This window comes from Haliotis rufescens, unplaced genomic scaffold (genome assembly GCF_023055435.1).
Source record: "Haliotis rufescens isolate VD_foot unplaced genomic scaffold, xgHalRufe1.0.p SCAF_65, whole genome shotgun sequence".
Taxonomy (NCBI): domain Eukaryota; kingdom Metazoa; phylum Mollusca; class Gastropoda; order Lepetellida; family Haliotidae; genus Haliotis; species Haliotis rufescens.
The window spans coordinates 2,044,315-2,062,221 of NW_025964356.1; the positions used below are offsets into that span (position 1 = coordinate 2,044,315).

Consider the following 17,907-nt stretch of genomic DNA (forward strand, 5'->3'; position numbering starts at 1 on the left):
AACTATAATGTCTTGTGGCTGAAGCTAGAAGTAATTATTTTATGCATGGAGAGTGCACAATACTCTAATACAGCATAGAACACTAAATCCATTTACAGCAGCAATTCAATATCATACAATGACACACAAGAACATTACTTTTTGTCAATTTATGTTAGGCGACAATTTTTTTATTTCTTGGTTTGCGGATGCGCCGCTCTTTCAAAGTCCAAATGTTAAAAAAAAATAAAAATGAAAATTACCCTTTTTTTTATTACCGCCGATCTTTTCGACAAAAAGTTCAAACAAAAAAGGTTTTATTTCCTCGTCGAGAGTAAAGCAAAGGGAAGTCACTCTGATATTTCTTGCCGGGATCCTTCTCTAATACCATCAAAGATTGTCAACGCAAAGCGCAGTGGTGACCAGTTTAACTATTTCAACACTTTTGGCCGTTCAAAGCCACAAGTCACACCGCACGGTAGACCGTCCAAGTCACGTCAAAATAGTTTATAATTATATTAACCTACTTGTCATATAATTCATTTATTAAATCTATCACATTTCACAATGTCTGAAATACGCATTCCATTTGATTTTATCATTTCTTTATCTATAGATCAAAAATGAATTCACTAGACACTACTTCCCCGCAATGTTATTGAAAATAAAATTCTCGGACACACTTCAACAACAGGTCCTCATCGAACATGTCAAACAGCAAAATAAAGACGTTCACGTGCCGAAACGTCTTTATTTACAAAGTAATAAAACCATAAAAAATATATCTATAAAAGTTGCCAAACTGACATCTCAGTTATTATTTCCAACTTTTCGTGCGATAGCAAGTAATCGTCAGTCAAATGACATCTCGCCTTTCGTCGCCTCGATTTCCCAGCTCGGACACGATGTCTTAATGCCAAAATATATGCATAAGAAATCTTTGTCACAGCTCGTAACCTGGCTCTATGCATCCATAAAATTCCATATTTATAATATAGATCGCGATTTCATGCTTAAACGTTCAGAATAACATGATTTAACCCAAACCTTTCGCCAAAGTCTGAAAATTACTGTTGCTGTAATTTGATTGGCTGCCTTAGGTCACGTGCTTAAATTTGACCAATGACGAGCCTTGTTGCAGTTTTTTTTAATGTATACTGACATGGCAGCCTTCGGCGTATGTTTTATTCATACGAAGCTTTGAAAACGGAGGTATTTCCTCATGTTAGTGAGCGGACAGCCACTATCATCGGGAAATGGGTGATGACAGATATTATTTGTAATTCTTTTTAAAATAACGTTCCAACAACGTAAACAAATGAAAATAAAAAAGAAATGGGTAAGTGGATTTTATGAATTCTTATATTTGCCGAAAAAATCGTTGAATTTGAGCTTCATTGGTCCTTAATCTGGACATTATGAATGTTTTAGCTTACATTATTTTTATTTAAAACAAACTTTATTTAGTTGTTAATGAATTATTTAAATAATGTAATACACATGTAGTAGCAAAGATGTTAATTTCAGCAGATAATTTCCTTGATAAATGTTGGTTTCATCTATCACACACAGAGTCTCTCTTTTGACACCTAGTTCATAGTGAGTGTCCTTATTGAATCATATCGGAGGTATATCAGGTATGAAGTCACTAACATCCATCATAAGTATATGGTTGAGAAAACCCATTGCGGCAACAATGGAGCTAAAATTTGAATGTACAAGTTAAACTGCTTAATGACTTAATGATGACCATTTATTCCAATATGGCTGTTGTGTTGTCCATTTTGAAACTTGGATTCAAACGTCTTGAACAAATTGGGTGTCATCACTGGTAGGAACAAGCATGTGATATTTCAGCTTCATTTGTCAAGTGATTTTTGGTGAGATGTTTATGGCAGATGACTCATTCCTTTATTTGTATTTTCCAAAAAGGCCTCTGGCAGCCATATCCGATTTCCAATCAAGGTGTCTTGAACAAGCTTTGTACTGCACAAGGTGACCATCTGACCCACCAAGTTTCAGGCCTCTGACTAATAAAATAATCAAAGATGGCTACCTGGCAGCCAAAATGACATTCCAACTTTGATGCCTTGAACAAACATGAACCTCCTTATAGTAACGAACACCCTCACAAAATAACAGCTGAATCCATCAAACAATTTTGTAAAAGAAGTTGGAAATGTAAAAGTTTATGGACAATGACAATAGATGATTCGCGACGACATGAGGTATCAGCTTTCCAAGGGCAATAAAGGAGCTATGCATGCTATAATACGCCTGACGTACATGTCCAAGCACCATGTTGTTTCAAAATCTTTCAAGTAAATTCAAGCAAAATATTATATCTCCATTTACATGAGGCTGGTTGCTAAGGCTGGCCATCATGAAAAGGGGATTTAAACCCCTTGAACGAAACGGGTCATCATATTTGCTGGCAGCTGAATCAGTGGTTTCTGATGGGATGCATTTGTGGTGTCCCCCGCCGTGATATTGCTGGAATATTGCTAAAAGCGGCGTAAAACCATACTCACTCACTCACTCACTCTGATGGGATGATGTTTACAAGAAAAAGTAATACATGTTGAGAAAATTGAAGTGTATAGTAAAAAAAACAAGGGCCAAATCAAGGTCACAATTAATACTATCCTAAAAAATGGATCAATGCGGAACCAACAGACATCATAATTTATAACATTTTGAACCGAAATGGCAGAATAACAGCATAAAAGGTTTCTCAATATGGCTTCCATGGTCCTTCAGTCTTGTCTCTGTATAGAGCTGTCTAAGGCTGGCCATTTTATATTCTAGGTGGGTCTGGGATTGTTTTGAAAAAAATATATCTGTTTAATTGGTTAATTAATTGGTTTATTATATTTTCATGGGTCCAAAGAAATTGTTTGGCTCCGATACATTTTTTATATTTTGAAGCAATGACAGAAAACATTTTTTGTCTGTGAAAAAAAATGGCTCAAGGAATGGATCAATGAAGATTACATCATATTTCAAACAACTATATGTACAAAAACAATGTTTCATATCAACACATCATAGTAGGTTTGATTTGGTCAAGTGAGCTAAAAAATCTTAAAATGTAACATTGTACGATTCCGACATTATCTTAAACATGTGTTTATAAATCACTATTAAATTTTGAAGATACCAGGTGTTCAAGAATAGGTGAGAATATGCTTGTGCCACCAGTGGCACCCGTCACAACACATGCCAGTCAAATGTTCATCTAAAAAAAACACGGGAACATATGGTACAAGTCAAAACAGGGAATTGTTTCGGACATCATTTTGTCACTGATGCATCAAATTTGGAAATGTCCCCCACATGTCTACCACAAAACATTTTGAAATCTTTACCAATTTAAGGCCTCAAGTGTTGTAATCCTGATTAAAGTTGAATGACACACTTTGAAATCTTCATGGAAAGAGCATTCTCAAATGTCCTCAAAGTTATGAAATGGGGACACCAAAGGGTGTAGCTGCTAAAATATTGCCCAACATAGAGCTCATAAAGGATCTGGTGTTTTGAAAGTGTCTGAAAAACAGCCATGTTATATTATACATAATGCAGTCATAGAAGAACATTTTTCCCAAATTATGGCATCTGTGAAGTCAACAACATGTACAAACCTTGAACAAGTTTCTCCATTCATCCATATACATCTTTGTGGGCAGTAAAGGAAAATGCAATAAATAGTTAAACAATAGTTGGCAGTCAATGAACACAAAAAACAAGGACTTACACTGTAAGAGTCAGAAGAACTAGAAGGGTGATTGCATGACAAACAAAGGTGACAGTTAACCTAACACATGCCCAATGCAGGAAATCTTTTCAAACAGAGAATCCAATGCTTCTTGCTTCCCTTATAACAAAGTTATAAGCACTTCCATTCTAATAAAATCACTTAAAACACATCTGCGACATCATTTTATTGTTTGAACGCTCCATTACTTTTCAGGAATGGAGAGTTGTTTGTCAACTATACATTATCTTGAACCAACATTTGAATTTTTGAACTTGGAATAGACAGAAATATCTTTTACATTTAGTGACAAGTAAATAATTTCAATTTCTTTCCGAAAACATGTATGTATCGCCAGCGGGGTTCGAACCCGCATCGTTTGATTTGAGAATGTGTACTTGTCAACCTCAGCTATGGTGGCACATGGAGGAATTGTGTGAAATTAACTATTAAATATTTTCATAATTTTGCATAATGCTTTATTGCTCAAAATAATATGTACATAATATTGTGTTAGAACAGGTTACCTTCAACAATGTTCATACTTACAGCAATTAGATAGACCTTTCACAAGATATACAAATCAGGTATTATATATATCCTTGTTCAGGGCTCTATATTTCCTAATATTCCCGTCAGCATGTATTGACAATATGAAAGTGATTGATAAATACTAGTTTAGGACCAAACAAAATCATGAAGAGCCGTGTACCGTGCATTGTAAATGTCAGCTCGTTACGGAGCTTGGCGCACGTGCAACAGCAGCAGAGAACACTTTCCTCGTGCATCACGCAAGGGCGACTCACGCAGCATAAATACAGATAACAAACAGTTCTGGTTTATTTTTCAAATATTTTCAACAACAGAATATTTTGTCAAAGTGTAAAAGTAGGCATGAGTTTTAAGTGGGGAATATCCTTGTAACTCTCCATTCCTTAAAAAAGATGGAGAGATTCCCCTTTACTTCTGGTTTGAGAAAATCCATGCCCAATGCAGCACTTCTTTGAAAGTTCTGTCTACCTACTCCAATAACAAAATGATTCTAGTTGAACTATGTGGCAGTGTCATATGCTATGTTTGGCATGTTATGGTGATGCAGTTGTTGATATACCTGTTTGTCAGTGCGACATACAACTTAACTGTAACCACTTTAGTTGACAGGACAGCTGAATGATGCTGAGCAAAGCACATCAGTCAATGAATCATACTAACCTTACAGTTGCCAGAGCACTGCCCCGTGCTATCTTTTGTTTACATTATATAATTGTAGCAAAGTTGAAAATAAGTGGTGGCCTTGATACTTACTTTAGTCACTCTCAAGCAGTCAAACAGTCAAGTGGTTTTACTCAAAGTGGTACATTAACCGGACCACCTGACAACCTCCAGGAAGTGAAAGTCAACAAGATGCGGACAAATGTGTTATGTCTTGCCACGAACCCTGTACAGTTAGTCAAGATAAGCTCAACAATGTTGCGCGGACAATGTTTGACTGGTGACAGCGTGACCGTGTTGTGCCACCAACACATATGTCTTGTACTTTACTGGTTGCTTCTTTTTTTTTGAATTTTCTCCATGAACTTTTGTTTCAGATCGTCTGAAGTCGACAACATCATATATTCCTCTTTAGTCGCCTTCCAATATTTAGTTCCCGGATGTTGTATTAACTGGCGTTATCCATGACTATGATACTGAGGTTGTTTAAAATGGGCAATAGCTGATGTTCCAACCAGTCCATGAACACATCTCCTATAATTTTTCTCCAGTAAAATTGTCGATAGGACTCCTTGTGATCAAAATACTTCAAACCACAGGTAGGTCGATCGGTAGTTATTCGATATTTCAAAAGCAAGTGTCTGTGAAACGTTCTATCCTAATTTATTTTTCTAGCATTTCCGACAGTACTTAAATACTGGACTTGCATGGCCCCGCATTGTGAAGACGAGATTCCCAGTATCAATGAACTTATTGACGAGACTTGTTCTCTGACTTATGTGACTATTGATCAACACAAGGATAAAGCTAGTGGCCCAAGGCGCATAGATGTGTAAGGTCGACATCACCGAAGGGTTCAAATAATTTCCACTCCACCCTGAATTTTGGAAGTATTTCGGTTTTTGCTGGCAGAGAAACTACTACTTTCATAAAAAGGTTAATTGGCATTCGGATGTTGTTCAAGTCCAGCCCTGTTTGACAATCTATCCTGTGCCATCTGTTGGATATTGACGGCCAATTATGGTATATCTTTTATTGTGCATTTACTGGACGACTTTCTGACAATCGATGCCCCTACTTATCCTGCTCAACACACTATGGACACTCTGATTCAGCTGTTCAAGAAGCTAAACATTCCCATGGCAGCACACAAAACAGTAGGCCCAGTTATGCAGCTAGAGTACCATCTCCCGGGAGATAAACTGCTCAGAATCAGTGCTATGTTAGCTACTTTCTCTAAACCGAAAGAAGTGTACCAAAAGAGAACTGCTGTTACTGTTGGCACACCTGAACTATGCGTGCCGAGTCATGGTGACAGGACTATCATATCTTACCTGATCACTCTGTGTAAGTCCGTGGAGAAACTATCCTATCGATTTACCCTGTCCAAATCTTGTCAAACTGGAATGGAGTTTCGTTCTTCCATGACAGGCTCATCAGTCATTGTGCACTTCTACGTAGTTACAGATAGTTACTGAGTTACTTCTTGTTAGTCGCTACTTGATATACCTACGTATCAACCTGTGTTAGTTGTTTCAATACTTCCACTCATCTTTATCTGAGTGTATGAATTCAACCATGCAGTAGTTCTGTATTGAATGGTTTCAGTAACAGTGTGGTACCTATACTTGTGTTGTACCTGGTAAACCCATGCTCTTTCATCCATACAATCCCTCAGGACTCGAGGCGATATCACGCTAACGTTCCATGATGTGCACAGAAGGAACTTGACTTAGGGCTGCCTACTGATAATCGTCTGGCAGTTGGATAACAGCATACACACACAATCAGTACAGTGTGGAAGCGTCCTATCAAATGAAAGACTGTATCATGCTACATGCGATGCAAGACTGTTGGTTTGTTTGTTTATGTGTTGTTTAATGCCTCACTCAGCAATATTCCTGCTATATAACGGCAATCTGTAAATAATCGAGTCTGGACCAACCAATCCAGTGATTGGCATCATGAGCATCGATCCACACAATTGGGATATGATGACATGCACCAACCAAGCCAGCGAACCTGGCCACCTGATCCCGTTTGACCGCCTCTTACGACAAGCATAGTCACCTTTTACGGCAAGCATGGGTTGCTGAAGACCTATTCTACGGGTCCAGACTGTTGGTATTGTGTGTTAAGACTGTATAATGCTTCATGCGATGCATGACACTAGTGGTGATTTCACGAGATATCACAGTCTAAGTGGTTATGTGTGTTAGACTGGCTATGCTTGACATTATGGTATTGTGTTATGGATTGTATACCATTGTGCTGGACTGGAGTAGTTTCTCTGAGACTGTACTGTGTTACATCAGAAACACAGGTGTGGTGAAACTGCATTATGCTCTTATGCATAGACGACAGAGAGAGTATCATGTGACAAGACAGCTTGGTGCTCCATGCGATGCACAACACCCCGTCGTGTCATGACTCATATTGTGTAGCAAGCGATGCCGGACACTAGGAGATGGTAACAAGACTGTTACGTTAGACTTGTGGTTCAACATTGTGCATCAGTAATGTATCATGGAGGTATCATCATAGGTGGTATTTACAGCTGACTCATGTAGTTTTATTACCAAGCCTCCCCGACTCTATTTGGTGACATTGTGTTCAAAGGTCTAATTTACATTTTATGAACTTTAACTATGTTTCTAGCACAGTTCATGCTGACATAGTATCATCTACAATATTTCTACATACATGCCTTGATCTTACATTTATAACATGGAATGGACTATAGGTCCCCCCAAGTAGTGGTAGGACACCACAGCTGGGATGGTCTGGATCAGTAGTATAGGTAATGGTGATTCTGCCGCAACCCCACTGGAGCCAGATTTATATACCTATACTGCTACTACAGATGGAATTTTTAATGCAAAAATGATGATGCCATTCAACGATCGTCATGAGATTAAACTAAATTGTAATGAAAATATTCTCTATTATTTTTACTTATGCGCATACCATTATTTTTAACAAAGTGATATTCAACATTTTTATTAAGTTCTTCGTTCATTTTACTAGGAGACCAGACTATATACTCTTCTTGGTAATTGGAAAGAAACAATTGATGACCGTATTTGGTTGGTTTGACATCATTGATATAATATATACCTTGTGGTAATTCTCTCCATTTGATAATTTTGTCCCTGAGCATAAATGCTTCAATAGCTTTTTCGAGTTCTTCCTTTGTTGGTTTGTAATTCTCCATTATTATATACTTATGTAAGCATTCGTTTAAATGTGATCCAACGATATGAAGCAATCTAATTTTAATCTCCAACAAGTTCATTGGTTTTGGCACGGAATAATTGACGCGCTTGTTGTCTCCCCAGTTCTATGAACTTTTCTCGTCTTCGCTAATACCACTGGTCTTACAATAATTGGATCGAATCTCCTGCTTCATTACGTTGTATTTGGTGAGTTCTGACAGCACTAAATGAAACTCATCCTTGGATATCTTACAATCAGCCATTGCTGTTGAAATATGGTCGTCAGTGCTGTTCAACTTTGCTTTGGGCGAGTATCCGAATATTATCATGTTTTAATGCTTTCTTTTGCAACTTACGAGAAATAAATTTTATCGCTATTCCTGCCAGTCCTGAGACTCCGGCGGCTATTTCCATGCCAAGTACGATAGGCGCAGCCATTATAGTTGATAATAAACCAACACTGGCTACACTGAGGTGTCAACTCCGTCAACAGCATTCATGGCTCGGCGAAACTTTTTATACAATCCAAGTCTCAACTCCCTCTCCTTCTCTATTCGATGTTCTATGTCGCTTATTTGATGTAATCGAAATCCATCAACAGTATCCATCTTTTCAGATGCTTCATCGAGCGCCGGATATAAACCCATAATGTTTATTATTATATCATATAATAGTCTTTAATTGGTCTTGCTTCAATGTTTTGAGAGTATACATCAGCCTTATTAAATGGATATTATACGGCATAAATATCTTAGTAAGAGAAATGCTATCAATTTTAATGATTTGGACCGGGTGATGCTCCTACATAGATAATACTACAACGTCGACGCTCGTGTTGCTTGAGCCATTTAATCAATAGACCTGGTAATATTTCGAAGGCATCTACCAGTACATCTCCAAACAAGACTTCAATAATAAGTGTAGGAGGATTATGTATTACACTCAAGTTATCTTTAATATCATTGAATTCAGTAACCAAATTTAAACTTACGTTTTTAACTGCCAGATGACTACATAACATATGACCTGGGTTTTCTGGCAGGGGAGAGACTAACACACTTTTTCGTTTTGAGGGGATATAAGCCGCGGGTACGATCCCACTATTTATTATCTTAGTTAATTGATGTCCCCTACCCATCATCACATATGGTGGGGTAATGATGATATTCAATAGCCATTCGATTTTTTCTTCGATTATAGTCCATTTATTATCATCGTTGTGAGTAAGATTGTATGAAGTGTTTTTATTGAGTCCACTAACGCCTAAATCGCTTAACATCGCTTAAATCTCCTAGATTACCTGTGAATGTAACTTCTTTCCGCTTGTATACATTATCTTGTAAGTGTAAAGCGTATAACTTACCATCGATACCGAGTTTACCTAATCCTTCTGTGTCTCCGAGATCGGAAAGCGCAATTGTATTACATTGTCTGAGTGTTCCAGGGCCTGATGAATCAACCATTATTTATAATATGGAGTGTTACACTCAAGTATCCTATATGTACAGGTTGATGTTTTCAAGTGTGATCAATACCAAAGTTACCTATTAAAAACCAATTATTATATCTCGCAGCATTTATATTGGTCCACCGTGGGTAATACGTTACATCGCATAGGGCGACTTCAAGTTGTCCAGCCGAGTTATCGATAGTATGAAGCAGTTGAATAGACTGACCATTTGTTATTCCCGGGAGTGTAAAATACATATTAAATATACAAAGATATTATATCATAACTTAACTATGAAATCAACTTACATTTCTAATCAATCGATTTTAGTAAGTGCCTCTGGTGCTAATTTTTTTTGTTCCTTTCCCTGATATCTTTGAAAAATACAGGGTCACGGCAACTAGCGATAAAATGGTGCATGATTGGTTTCACAATCCAATGCAATTTTGGCAGAACCAGTTAATATTTGCCATATGGTGTGCCACAACAGGATGTGGTGTATTTCTTTATGCCCCAGGATTTGAACTAAATAAGTCTGTTTTATCATTTCACGTGTACTATCAGATCAGACGTATACTTAAAAAAATTAGTGCTCCATTACTGCAGGATCGAGCATGGAATTCCACAAATAATCCGTACAATAGGTTCACATATGAACATATTTGTCAGGAATTTAATATTTCTATGAGTAAAGATTGGTGTATTAAAGGACTTAACCATGGTCTAGGTGTTCCGTACAATGGACAAATAACTGTTATAGAAGAAAGTGATGATTTAGTTAAAAAAACTCATCAACCATTTAATCCGTTTAAGTTGTTACAGAAAAACAATCTTTTTGTAAGAATGCATAATCTTTATCATGGCTGGGAACTTTCGAGTAACGATTGGAGAGGAGATCTTATGAGTTTTAAGGGTGGTTTAGCTTATATTGTTACAAAATTTGTGCAACTGAACGATACCACAAACGCTTGGAATAAATTTCTTAATGATAAAACAGAATATAATTTTACTAGCCGAGGAGTTGTAAGAGTTAATGAATCAATAAGAACTTATGTATGGACTATTCTTGGTGCACAATCGCAAACACAAACGGGAATAATTGGTTCTGGGACAAACTTGGAGGATGCTATTAATTCACCAGTTGACATACCATCTTCTATAAAACGTTATCAAGATGTATTACAGTACACTCAATCCAAAGTAGACTATGTTTATGGGCCAGGACTATACATGTCTCCAAGTAATATGGAACTTAAGATCGGTCAAGTGATTGGTTATAATAATAAAATTGTTATTGCTACCGATCAACAAAAACCAGGTATAAATTCAGATATTAACACCGACTTAATAACGCAAACAAACACAGGCGAAAAAGGAATAGTAAAGCCACAGATATCTACTGACGCTCCTACTAACACATCTACTAACACACAACCACAAGTGCCACCACATATTGCCGCTAAAAATCAACAACATATCGATGAAAAAACAGCACTTATAGTAGTTGGAGTCGCGGCTGGTTTACTCATGTTTGGATAAATAGTTCTTAATGAACTGATTTGGTTAAATAGTTCTTAATGAACTGATTTGGATAAATAGTCTTTAGCGGAAACATACAACAGACTGGCAATTGCTACGATCAGTGCCCTCAAGTTTTGACTAAGCCAAGTGGTGGTCTTAGCTAAAAAATTCAAGAGCCAGGAAACAATACTCCCTATTATACCGGGAAGTGCAGACGTGGCTTTCCCAGCGAGCTTTCCCAGTGCTTCTCCTAATGCCTTTTAATGCTTTTTTATCCACTCTTTTACACCATTTTTATCACTAGGTGGTGTGGGTGGTCCGCTGCCACCAGTTAATGCAAGAGTCAAAGTCAATATAATAGATCCCAATGCGGTTAAAATACTGGCAATGGTTATCCCCTGTTCTCTGAACAATGTTTTAATTTTATCGGCCAGTGTAGTATTGATTGTTGAGGACTTGATCGATAGTTTCATGTATTCGACTGATTTGTGAACGAAGTGCCTTTCTATTACTGGAAGACGCTTCGAGCCGTGCTGATCTTTTGTCTTCTAAGTTACGCAATCTTTCAGCAACGCGGCGTCTACTGAAATCATCACCCGCCTGTTCAAGTTTTGTTTTCTCATAAGCTTTATGCTTGTCGAGTTCAGATAGCTTGGCTATATTATTGATGAGTTTTCCCTGCATTGTTTGCATTGCCTTGTCAAGACCTCGTAATTCCCAAATACTGAACGCCGAGGATGTTACCTGTAACGTAAAATTATTGTAGTAGGTATCCAACCGTAGTGGGCAGAGAATAGAAAATGCCAGTGAGGGTGTTACTATACAGATAACGAAGCACCAGGAAGCGGTTGGTAAATTAAACATATATTTGTATGTGATTATGGACGTGCAACTTAATATACAGAATGGAAGATTCGTGCAAGCAATCTATTAATAATCTTTTATCTAAAGAACCACACTGCGCTATCATTATATAATGTTATTAAAGCAATGACTACTCCAGTTACAGACGGTAAAATGTTGGTAAACGCAACGTATCATTCAGCGGTGGTCATGCAGCGGCTTGGCCATTGGCTATGCCCGTATAGCTAAAATGATTACTAAAGCCACACCACCTAAACTAGATTTTAATGGCTATGATATTGGTATGGTGGTTCTTCATATTGGATTGGCAATGGCAACAAAAGATATGCTAATCAAATAAGGGCTTATCCCAGAAGACATAATGAAGTAATTAAACATTTGAATATTTTATATTATTGAATATGGCAACAATTGCGATGATGGTCGGTGGAGCTATTTTTAATGCTCTAGCTTTTTCGGGGAGTAATTATTTATTTTCTACTCTGAGGGAATCAAATGCTAAAGAAGTTGAAGAGGAGCGTAAACGACATAATAAAGCATTAGAACAATTCGAAACAGACCAGTAACAATGGGCCCGAAATAGGATGTTAAGATTAGATTTAATTAATGATGAACTGCGTAAAGAGGGGCATTCAATTCAAACGTTTAAGGATGTTGAATCTGCTATGCACGAATACTTCTTTATTTATGGAAAGAAACTTGACCCAATACCGAGATCAACAATCTCTCAGTTTTATACACCGTCAGAGGCTCAGAAAGAACGTGAGATAGCGTTTATAATGTTTGGGTTATCAGTCATTGCTATTTTTAGCTACACAATAACTACGCATAATCCATGATCTATTGTGTATTAACCATTAATAATAACCCTGACTGCTAATCTATAAATAGAGCTGACTGGCTGTTTAGCTATGTTGAGCTGACTACTCAGCTATTAATAACCCTGACTGGCTAATCTATAACGATGACAACTAGGACTCACCAGTGGAGATGTGATTTGCATTTAGACAAATGATATGATAGATGTATAACCATGAATCTGTGCAGATTTACACTCATGGGGAAGCCGATTCAATGCAACCGACGTTTTGTCGGTGTTTACTGTGGGATCCATTCTTATTACATCAGACAGGGAAACATAAATTACGTTTGTTCTGTATGTGGGATAGGGGTCAAAGGTCATTATTGTTAATGTAAGAAACACGGCGCTGATAGGGTCAGGAACCAGATTATTTACGCTAGGAAGAGAGATTACATCAACGAGAGGAATAGGTTGGGGAGAATACGTATTTAGATATATGAAAAACAACCATTTAGAGATTTGACTCATTTTGCATATACCATTAAACCATTAAACCAATGGTTTTTGTGAGAGAGTTGAAGGCTTTGGCAAAACAACTTGGTCTAGAAAATACCTACCGAAGCAATCAAGATAGTTTTAAGTACAAAACTCAAGAACATATTCCTTGTGGGTTTGGATATATAGTTGTAAGGTATGATGGGAAAACAAACCCGCCTGTGATTTACAGAGGTCCCGATGCAGCGGGAAAGTTCCTAGAATATCTACAAAACGAAGAGAATATCAGGGAAAATTTATCGCGTAAGAAACCTATGTGTATGACGAGGGATGATTGGAGGGCCTATAAAAAGTCAACGAGTTGTCATATTTGTAATAAACCCCTGAATGGGGATTCTGTAAGAGATCATTGCCACATCACGGGTAATTATCGGGGAGCCACGCATAACGAGTGTAACTTGAAACTAAAAACGAATTCTCAAACAATACTCATCCCCATTGTGTTTCATAACCTTAGAGGATATGATTCTCATCTCATTATGCAAGCTATCTCAAAGACCAACTGCGGCTTAACGAGCATTCCTAATAATATGGAAAAATACATATCATTCTCATTGACAAAAACTATACATTTTACGGACAAGGATGGGAAAGCCAGAACAAAGCAAAGTAATGGACTTAGATTCATAGACTCCGTACAGTTTCTGTTATCTTCCCTGGACAATTTAGCTAATGCGAACAATCCTGCAATAACATTCCAATATACTGATCGGATAACACGTCATTTGTTGCTGAGAAAAGGTGTTTCTCCTTACGAATATATGGATAGATTCGACGAAACTAAATCACCACCCCTTGAATCATTCTATAGTAACTTAACAGAATCTAAAATAACCGATGCCGATTATGAACACGCTCTGACCGTGTGGGATAAATTAGGTTGTAAGAATTTAGGCGATTATCACGATCTGTACTTAAAAGCCGTTGTACTGTTACTCGCCGATATATTCAAGATATTTAGAAAGACATGTTTAAAACAATACGGCTTGGATCCGGCATGGTACTATTCCAGTCCCAGACTAAAGTGGGATGCATTGTTGAAGAAGACCGGTGTAGAACTAAAACTACCCACTGATTACGATATGCACTTGTTTATTATCAGATTAAGAGGTGGTATATCGATGGCGGCGAAAAGGTATTCTAAGGCTAATAATAAATTAGTGGAAGGATATGATCCGAGTAAACCTGATACGCATATATTAAATCTCGACGCCAACAATTTGTATGGATAGGCTATGAGTCAACCTTTACCCATGGGTGGTTTTGAGTGGATCGATGTGATATCAATCCCCACAGACTCCGATAAAGGGTACATACTAGAAGTTGACTTGGAATATCCAACAGAGTTACACAAAGATCATAACAGTTATCCGCTAGCTCCCGAAAGATTAATGGTTCATAAAGATTGGATGTCGGAATATCAACACTCCTTGATGGGTAATTCTAGGTTAGCTAACGTAGAAAAACTCGTACCAACTTTGATGGATAAGAAAAAATATATGGTTCACTACAGAAATCTCCAGTTATATCTATCGTTAGGAATGAAACTAAAGAAAATGCACAGAGTTCTTAAGTTTGATCAAAGCCCTTGGATGGAGCCCTATATAAGGCTGAACACAGATTTAAAAAAGATGGCTACCAGCGATTTCGAAAATAATCTATATTAGCTCATGAATAACTCAGTATTTGGTAAAACTATGGAGAATCTAAGGAAGCGTGTTGATGTTAAATTGGTCAGATCTAATGAGGAAGAAAGACTTAGGAAACTAATAGCCAGTCCGGCTTTTAACAGAAGCAAGATATTTGATAACGACTTAGCCGCACTACATATACAGAAAAGTAATATAAATTTCAACAGACCAGTGTACGTTGGTATGAGTATTCTCTTAACACTTAATGTATGACTTTTATTACAACGAACTTAAGATGGAATACGGAGATAGATGCGAGGTGTTATATACCGACACAGATTCTTTGTTGATGGAAATACAAACCGAGGATGTGTATAAAGATATGGCAGAAAAATAGATACCCATATTCAACCCAATAAGCGCCCAGGGTGCTTAAAATAAAGACAGAAGGGGTGGGCGCTTATTGAGGCGCTCATGGTAGAACATTCAAACACGAGATGAACACTTTAAGAAGTGTCAATCACAGGATATATGGATTAAGAATGAACAAGACATCATTATCCCCTTAGATATAAAGAGATGGATTGATAAGGATGGTGTAACTACCTATGCTTATGGTTCTATCAGCTAATCAAGTAATGTTCGAGATTCCATGAGATTGCAATGCGCATGCGCTTTTAGCGAGTGCAGACGCTTTTTAGAGTTGAGACAATTTTCAACTCATTTGCTATCAAACAAAAAGCCACTAAGTCCCCTAAACCGTCAACATCGACGGCTTCTGCCACTTCTCAAGCAGATTATACTTCCCCTCATCCTCATGCGCCTGATGGTTCTGGGACATTGCTTGATGAATTTCGCAAGATGAACGAACGCATGGAAAAGAGAATGTCTGATTTTGAAGGCAGAATGGACACCCTCACACAAGATTACGCTTACGATGATCAACAGAATTTTATTTATGAGGATGATGATGATGATGATTATATTCCGCCAAGCCAGGCACATACTGCAAAGATCTACAAAACAGGGACTGTTGACATAGCAACAGAACTACTTAGTGGTGAGGAAGTCGTGCATGCGCATGACGAAATCAGTGCAAATCATTCCGGTTTAGAAGTTGTAAACCTCATCAGAGAAACTCTGCCGATAACAATGGCTGATAGGGACCCAATTGACACCAAACTGGCTGAATTGGTTCATCAGGTATTCACTACCAAGTTTGATGACGCAGTCATCGCACAGAAACTAAAAGATGTGAAAAAGCCAGCTAACTGTTCGGATTTGAATACGCCCGAAATTAACAAGCTAATATGGGATTCCCTGCAATCTGACACACGTTCGATGGACGTAAAAATTCAGCGTGTCCAGAGTGGAATGATAAAGTCGACCATAGCGGTGACAAATACACTGAACAGTTTAATTGCTCACAAGCAAGAGGTGCCAGCCACTTTGTTCAGAGATATTGTTTCCAAGTTGAGTGACTCACTTACGATGTCGGCTTATGTTAATAGAGAATAAAACCTCAGAAGGAAGGAACTGATAAAACCACAGTTGAATGATCACTATCGTGCACTGTGTACCCCAAGTGCTCCGACAAGTTCAGATTACCTATTCGGGGAGGATGTGGCCAAACACTTGAAAGACATTGCTATGTCAACTCGACTTGGTCACAAGGCTACTAGCTATGGACATGGAAGAGGCCGTGGATGGCATAGATATCAACCCTATCCATATGGTGGTAATAGATGGGCGAGAGTCCGTGGCAGAGGCAGATATTTCCATGGTACACCTTTTTTAGGGAACGGCAGAGGCCGATGGAACAAGTTCTCCGAAAAAAGAGGAGGGGGGAAGTCGGCCAAGCAATAGATGGCTGTACACAGACAGTGAGTACCTTTCTATGTCTGACTGCTCAAATGTTGATTTTATGGCTGGTCGATTATCTTCATGTTTACATGAGTGGGAGAAACTAACAAAGGATCCTTTTATATTGAATGTCATAGAGGGTCTCAGAATTGACTTTATTGAAAAGCCAAAACAATTGTTTGAACCTCATCAAATTAGATTTAATCTACAGGAAAGTGCTATCATTAGTGAAGAAATTCAAATCTTACTCAAACAAAATGTTATTGAACCAGCAGAGGAGACTGCTGATCAGTTTGTTTCAAATATTTTTATTAGAAAGAAGAATAGTGGAAAATACAGACTAATATTAAATTTGAAACAGCTCAATGAATATGTTCAATATCACCACTTTAAAATGGAAAGCTTGCAGAACGTGTTGGACATGATCACTCCAAATGTCTACAATGCATCCATAGATTTGACAAATGCCTACTATTCAGTAAATGTCCATGTTGCACACAGAAAGTATCTCAGATTTAGATGGGGAAATGGTCTCTATCAATTTACATGTATGCCGAATGGCTTAGCTTGTGCCCCTCGTGTATTCACTAAGATACTGAAACCAGTCTATTCCTATCTCATGTGTCAAGGTAATCAGTGCCTCGGATATATTGACGATTCTTTTACTCAAGCAACAGAAAAAGAAAACTGTTCAGTTTCAGTATGTGAAATGTCAAGAGCCTTCAGTTCACTTGGCTTTACAGTTAATTTTGAGAAATCTGTTTTAGAACCATCCACTAAAATAAAATTTCTTGGTTTCCACATTGACTCAGAAAAAATGACACTGGCTTTACCAGATGACAAAGCTCAGACTATCCAAACAAAATGCAATTTAGTTTTGACTCAGCAACAATGTTCTGTAAGGACAGTGGCTCAGTTGCTAGGTCTATTTGTAAGCACATTCCATGCTGTCAATTTCGGACCACTGCACTACATACAACTAGATAAGGAAAAAACGGAGGCACTTCAAGATAATTATGGTGACTTTGTTGCAATGATGGTATTATCAGAGGATGCTAAGC

General features: G+C 37.7%; 1 protein-coding gene across 5 annotated transcripts in view; it reads right to left on the reverse strand.

Annotated features, from left to right (window-relative positions):
* The window catches only part of LOC124118187 (rab11 family-interacting protein 4-like), a 297,536-nt gene that overhangs the window by 49,711 nt on the left and 229,918 nt on the right, over positions 1–17,907 (reverse strand). For 4 of the 5 annotated variants that reach the window (XM_046480299.2, XM_048387107.1, XM_048387105.1 and 1 more), the window contains one exon: positions 3,621–3,653. The exons of the other annotated variant lie outside the window; for it this stretch is intronic. In XM_046480299.2, coding sequence (XP_046336255.1) covers positions 3,621–3,653 — 33 coding nt within the window. The remainder of the gene's footprint in view (positions 1–3,620; positions 3,654–17,907) is intronic. 5 annotated transcript variants of the gene reach the window in all.